General features: G+C 39.3%; 1 protein-coding gene across 1 annotated transcript; it reads left to right on the top strand.

Annotated features, from left to right (window-relative positions):
• The first annotated feature begins 32 nt into the window (after positions 1 to 32).
• On the top strand, positions 33 to 6,556 carry zdhhc16b (zinc finger DHHC-type palmitoyltransferase 16b). Its single transcript, XM_057358343.1, has 10 exons — positions 33 to 181; positions 2,673 to 2,921; positions 3,033 to 3,227; positions 3,367 to 3,455; positions 4,680 to 4,708; positions 4,847 to 4,980; positions 5,209 to 5,294; positions 5,391 to 5,514; positions 6,275 to 6,345; positions 6,443 to 6,556. Exons 1-10 carry the CDS (start codon positions 158 to 160, stop codon positions 6,543 to 6,545), a joined length of 1,104 nt encoding a protein of 367 aa, XP_057214326.1. The 5' UTR covers positions 33 to 157; the 3' UTR covers positions 6,546 to 6,556.
• The last annotated feature ends 599 nt before the right edge of the window (positions 6,557 to 7,155 follow it).

Raw genomic sequence — 7,155 nt, forward strand, 5'->3', positions numbered from 1 at the left:
TAACTTTTATTTTGAAAACTGTAGTAAAACACCGGAAATTCGCATGCGCTTGCTACAGAAGTGCGGGTTGTTAGTGTAGGAGGTGTAATCTATTTAATTCATAAACATTCACGAGATACGTGTCTCTTTTTTAATTGCGAACATGGCCTGACTTTTTATGAGCGATTCGGCACCGGATTTGGTACGTATTTTATTTTTGTTGCCTGGCAGTTCAGCATCCTCACCTGGCTTTCAGATTTACATGTATAACGTTAACTGTATAACGTTACCTGCCCTCTGCAAGAACGACATAAACACGTCCCCTTTCGTTACTCGATATCAATAGCACCATACGCTTCATTGCTGAATCTAAAAGTATTTTGATCGCACATTATTTGACCTCGACTCTTTTGTTCTAATGAATGGAAAGTGTATCTTTCGATTAGCAGCAGACGTGCGTTGACACCTGAGATCATGCCCTGTCTCAGCGTTACAGTATGTCAGTCATAAGCATGACAGTGGAACCAGGTCAAGTGTGGGTTTCCATGGACCCCAAGTGTCGAAATAATGGCAAACGCATCATGGACCCTGTCCGCATCCTTTCTTATCACCCGCGTTCTTTTTGTCTTGTGATAAAGTTTCTGCGTTTTACCTTAACGAGCCAGAGGGGCTTTCCATTTTCCGCGAAAAAACACGCGCGTTTTGTTTTTGTGCTATTTTTTAAACTATACAATTCTTTAAACAGTGTAACTTTAAGGCATTTTTAGTTTTATTAAATTCGCGTGATTTTGACCAGTTGGACATGCTTGACAGTATGTTTCTATGTTCTACATAGCTTTTGATTTTAAAGGCTTTTGGCTTAGTTCTTAAAAAATGATTGCTTAAAGTGATAGTTCACCCAAAATTGAAAATTCATCATGTACTCTCTTGTCATTTCAAACCTGTATGACTTTCTTTCTTCCGCAAAACACAAAAGAAGATATTTTGAAGAAGGTTGCTAAGCGAACAGCAGTGGCACCCATTCACTTCTGTTGTATGGACACAAAACCAATGCAAGTGAATGGGTGCCAGTTAACAACATTCTTCAAAATATCTTTATGCGTACTGCGGAAGGAAGAATGTCATACAGGTTTGAAATAACAAGGGATGATGACAGAATGTTCATTTTTGGGTGAACTATCACTTTAAATGCGAGTTTTCACAGACTGATGAAACGGCCTATGTAGTATATATTTTTTAGTAAATGTTAGTGTAATATTACAAATATTTAAATACATATTTTTGGTCATTATTTTAAGTGATATATTTCCATTTGGGCTGTTTGGATGAATGAATTTATCTTAAAATGAGAAACATAGTCCAAATGACCTCGGCTTGGTTGTGCTTTGTATTTAACCTTCAGACATTTACAAGCATTTTCTCTCAAAATCTGTGTAATGAGTAATGAACCATATGACATCACGTGACATTTTTCAAAGCCATGCAAGCAAAAAGACGAACTTATCGTAAGCACACATTTCCACCTTAAAGGCTAGGAAGAAAAAATAGGTCCAGGTGTATAGATTGCACGTGCACGATTGGCCACGAGAAGATCCCCACAGGACACAATAAAACAAAGGACAACTATTGTAACTTATACTGTTACAAGATTACAACACTCACTTTTATCAGATGCTGTGGCCATATCAGATAGACACTTATGTCCCCGTGAGGAAATGTGTCCCGTGCCGGGTTACTCGTCGTGTGCCTTGAAGCTTTTCCTAAGCTGGTTGTTGTTACATAAGAAGAACCGCCAAGAGCTTGATCAAATATTTAGAGTGTTTTTTTCCTGCCTTGGACATTAGTTGATAATCCTACCCAGTAGTCGTCCACCCCTTAGGAGGGTATTTGGAGCTCGCCACATTTGTTTTCCTAATCAAACTAATGCGTTTGTCCTTTAGAGAAGGTGTATGTTTGTGAGCTCTGTGGTTTCCGTGCTGTAGTAAAAGTCTTTCACATGGGCTTTAAGGACGCATGCTCTTGTGATGGCACAGAACAACATTTTTGTGACGTTGGTCTATTTTGAACCCGATTTGTAAGACAATCTAAATCCCAGGTTAGGTAAGGATTTGACTTAAACTTCCAAAATGCACACATATATCCAGTCTTAAGTTACTTTAGGTGTTATTTTTACTTTGGTATTAACTGCTAAAATGTACCTATTTTTCTTAATTATCATCATTGACGTTGTCATTTTTGAGTTAGACCAGTGTACTAAAAGTGCTTCGCTTATATTTGCAAAACAGCATTTTATTATACTATTTTACAATTACATTTATGCATTTGAAGACAACATTTTTTTTTGATCCAAGGCAACTTGCAGCGCCTTTAAGCAATACGTTTTTATCAGTATTTGTGAAAACTGGAGAAACGGGTCAAAATAACAGAAAAGATGCTCTGTATTTTGTCAGATGTCAAGTTCATATTGACTTTAGGCAATACAACAGTCATATTTGTACATGTATTTAGGAAAAAGTTAAAAAATGATTTTTTAATGGCCACAATACATCTAGAAATGCTGATTCAAATGTTTTTTTTTCTGTTTGGCAGAACCATAAACTTGAAAGAGTTTGTTGATTTCTAGCCTGTGTGTTATGGATACATGTGTTATGCGGAGGGGATCAACTCTCATTTTGTGTGTTGTGTGTTTGCAGGCGGGTGGGATGCGTAGCTGGAGGTGGTACCTCTCCAGGGTCATGCGCCTCTTCCTGCGCTGGTTCAGGCTCTGTCCACAGCGGGGACGCAGAAAGCGCCACAGCAGGGTACGAGACCTTTGGAACTACGGGAAAGTGATACTCAAGTCCCTGTACTACAACATCCTGACCAATTCGGACACGGTGCTGGACTGTGCCTTTGAGCCCATCTACTGGGTGGTGGACAACCTGACCCGTTGGTTTGGAGTGGTAAGTAGACTATTGTATTTGCTTCTATCGTAAATGTTTGGGTGCAGAACTTGCTGTGATCTACACCCACAGTGTTGAATCAGTCCTAACGTGGTTACTTTTTATGCGAAGGTGTTTGTTTCTTTGGTCATCTCCTTGACCAGCTCCGTCGTGATTATCGTGTATCTCTGCATGCTCCCCGTCATCTTGAACACGTACCCCTTACACTGGATACTGTGGCACCTCTGTTACGGGCATTGGAATCTCCTTATGGTGGTCTTCCATTATTACAAAGCCACAACTACACATCCGGGCGCCCCTCCGCAGGTGACTCAGATTATCTTAGATTTGTAAACTTTTGAAAGTTTCAGATGTTGATTAGATGGTTGGAAGTTGGAACCTAGTTTGCTTAGGATTTGTGTATTTTATATTTATGCCTTTGTTGCATGCGTGTCTTTTGTTTTAGGAAACGAGCGATGTTCCAACTGTTACTATTTGTAAAAAATGTATAATTCCCAAGCCAGCTAGAACGCATCATTGCAGCATCTGCAACAGGTGAGACTTTATTTCTTTATCCACAGGGGACTCGAAAAGCTTCGTTACAGTTCACATTTGTGAATGTCATTGCATGAGATCAAATATTATTAGGGATGCACCGATACCGATACCAAGCTCATGTACTCGTACTCCTAATGACACACCGATACCTCACATGACGTAATGACGCACCGATACCTCACGTGACATACATAGAGCCCTATGATTTCCGCAATGCGTTAAACGCGGACGGAATCCAGGCATTTCCTAACAAGAAATTGAACAGCTAACAGCTAACGTAACAGTTGTTTAAATATGTATTCTGCTTGTTTTGCGTTACCGGGTGTGAAAGAGTGGTGCGGTTGCGTGTACTGAACGCATTGTGCTTGTGGAGCTTTCAGCGCCAGCGTTTCACTGCACGAGGACACGAGCACATAAACAAACACCATTTGCGGCGATCCGTCAAAATAAAAGTCCGGTTAACTTAAACAAACGCTCTTTGCGGCGTCCCGTTAAAATAAAAGTCCGGTTGACTTGAACAAGTTATAATACACTCACATTTTACCGCACCACCCCCCTTAATTTTTTATAATTTGACCACAGAGTATATTGTTTACTTAAGCAAACTGAAGTAAATGTGCTAGTAAAATTGTGCTACTTATCTTAAAAAATAGAACTTGATTAAAAAATAGTACTTAAGTAGACCTAAAAACAAAAGAAAAAAAAGAACATGTACCAGTAAGATACTGGTTTATCGGTATTATTTAGGTATCGGGCGAGTTCCAGAAAAAAATATCGGTACTCGTACTCTGTCTTTAAAAAATGGTATCGGTGCATCCCTAAATATTATAATAAGTAACTTGGAAATAAGCAGCTGGCCTTAAATTCAGGGTTTGTTGGAGGTCAGTCAGTTCCCCTTAAATTCACACGGGTGTCTTAGCAGAATAACCAAAGATGCATTTCATCACATTAACTATGGACATGTTACACAATTATTTGCCAACCAGAAAGTGTCCAGTTGCTTTTGTCTTCATTTTAAACACTATATTGCATACTGTGTATTCTTATAGAATGGAAATCCCACAAACAATTTTAAAACGTTCATCTAATATTTTGTTCTCTCGTGCATTGATCTCCATACATTATTTCAGTGCAAGATACTGTGTAGATTTTCGAGCCACCGTGTTTGGATGTGTGCTGTATATCAAACGTTTTACCTTCTGTTCGTTGTTTTTTTCACAGATGTATTTTGAAAATGGACCATCACTGTCGTATCCTTCTGAAGGTGCTAAAGTGTAAATGACGAGTTGTAAATGTTTTGATTTACTTCATTGTGGCCAGTTTTAAAAGTGAAACTAGTTTGTGATTTGATTGTGTGGTTGTGGACCTTTACTGACCTTCTCGATCAGCGTGGTTGAATAATTGTGTGGGTCATTTTAATCACCGTTACTTCTTCAGTTTCTGTCTGTATATGACCATGGGCTGCATCTACTGCAGCATGAGTGCTAAAGAGATGTTTCTGGATGCTTACAACGCCATTGAGGTAAACCGATGTTCCTCGAAAAATATAAAGTGTATTGGTCAACCTCTGGTTGGCTGTTGAGATCGGAATGCTTTTTGAAATGATATACCCTTTGGATCAACAAACCCTTTGCCTACTGAATGATGCCGTTGCATTACATAAAGTTGTCCGATGTTTTCATCTTGTAACATTTCATAACTTAATTATTGAATAGAAACGAGTCATTTAACCATTTGGTTTATTTTAAAGAGCTATTATCAGACGCCTGCGCCTGCGTACACCCATCAGGAGCGAATGGTTCATAAAAGCCTCGTTTATCTGTGGGTGCTCACAAGGTAACAACAATGATGTATTTTCACATATACATTTACAACATCCATCCTTCCGTCTAATGTTTCTTCCAAATCCCATCTTTTTGACCATTCTAACAGTACGGTGACTTTTGCTCTGGGAGCCCTGACATTGTGGCACGCGGTGCTGATAACCAGAGGAGAGACCAGCGTGGAGAGACATATCAACCGCAAAGAGCGAAAGCGACTCAAGCTGAAGGGCAAAGTAAGACCGATTCATAACCTTTAAAGATCAGTAGAAAGTTGACAGGAGATCTTAATACAGAGTCCTTTTATGTCATTTATTTCAAAATGTGTGTCCCACAGAGGCTGCGTAGTTTTTTTATACTTTCATACTACGTATGTCGTTTATAGTTTTTTTAACGTTTACATTATACGTTTGGTACATGCATTTACCCAGATTGACCAGGTAATATACTAACTACATATTTAAAGAGTACATAACTAGGGATTTTTTATGTCCTACTTTGGTTTATGGAGTGTCCAACAAGTTTATGTACGTAGGTGTAAAAACACTGTTATTTCCTAATAATAGGCAGTTGTTCTTACCTTAATTCTTGATTTACTCTCAAATGATTCGTTCCGCGATTCATCTGTCTAATCCCCTCCTCTCCGCTAGCCTAGTCTGCTGTGATTGGTCTACCGCGAATGAGGCTCACGAGCTACAGTGTTTGGGGGAGAAGAGTGAAGTTTTCGCACGCAGTCCTAGCAAAACGTAGGCGGGGACTATATGTAGTGATGTAAATCCGCGGCGGTTCGCGAATCGGACTAGGGACGACTCGTTTGCGTGATTCAGAGTCGACTCCCTTTTTTCCAAGCCAATAACTTTGGTATTCATTCACCTTCGGATTTTAAACTTGGCAGACTGCTTACTTTCAAACACGGCAACATTATACACCGCATGACATGTGATTTTCATGATCTCGTGTTATGTACTCTTTAATGTATACTGTATTTATTCCCAGGTGTTCTGTAATCCATACCACCATGGAACAATTAACAATTGGAAAATGTTTTTTGCTGTGGAAAAGCCGAGGTGAGATGTCTACCATTTTAATACATTCCCTTTAATTGCAAACGTAAAAGCAGGTTTTTTTAGTCGTGTATTGTGACACACGTTTCCTGTCTAACAGTCACTGGCTAACACGAGTGCTGCTACCCTCCAGTCATCTTCCTCATGGGGACGGCCTGATGTGGGACTGTCCTAAATACAGAAACAACACAATGGCTATATAATGTCATAGACATATCCTGACCACATATTTCCTCACCAGCTATGGATCACTGGATCATATGAGTGAGGCATCATATCTGCACTGCCCAAACCGTACTGTTGGTTTATGGACTACTGGTGGAATTTTTTAAGTGGATTTGTTATTAAATGTGTGTGTTTAGGTCCTAAGCAGATTCTCTTTGAATAGGTGCCGAGTCAGTGGTAGTACTTGGTGCCACAGATCTGTTGTGAGTGGATTTTAATGACTGCGAAACACTATTTATATTTTTCCATTTTGTTTTCAATGGTGATCATACTGAATATTGGAAATCTTGAATTGGGTTCTTCCTGGTACTCGCCGATACCGATGCCCGTACCATTTCTAAACACAGCGAGACTAATAAAAATAGTATCGCTTCATAATTACAAACAATTCCACCTTAAACACATTATAAAAAAATAATTTGATGTGCTTGTCACAAACTTTCAAAGCAAAGTTCAGTCAGTTTTGTAACATGAGGTATCATTTTGTACGAGTACACGAGCGTAGTATCGGTGCATCCCTACACAAAAGAATGTCTGTTAATGCTTGCGGCAAGTTGGTCCGTGCATTTCTCTCGGCTAGGTTAGTTG

This window comes from Triplophysa rosa, linkage group LG18, assembly GCF_024868665.1.
Source record: "Triplophysa rosa linkage group LG18, Trosa_1v2, whole genome shotgun sequence".
Classification (NCBI taxonomy): Eukaryota; Metazoa; Chordata; class Actinopteri; order Cypriniformes; family Nemacheilidae; genus Triplophysa; species Triplophysa rosa.

Bases quoted from the DNA above. Each gene is read 5' to 3' on its own strand.
- zdhhc16b (XM_057358343.1), top strand. From the start codon at position 158: ATGAGCGATTCGGCACCGGATTTG. The intron at 4,709-4,846 runs GTATCCTTCTGA...CTTCTCGATCAG, and splicing joins GAAAATGGACCATCACTGTC to CGTGGTTGAATAATTGTGTG. The intron at 5,515-6,274 runs GTAAGACCGATT...ATTTATTCCCAG, and splicing joins GACTCAAGCTGAAGGGCAAA to GTGTTCTGTAATCCATACCA.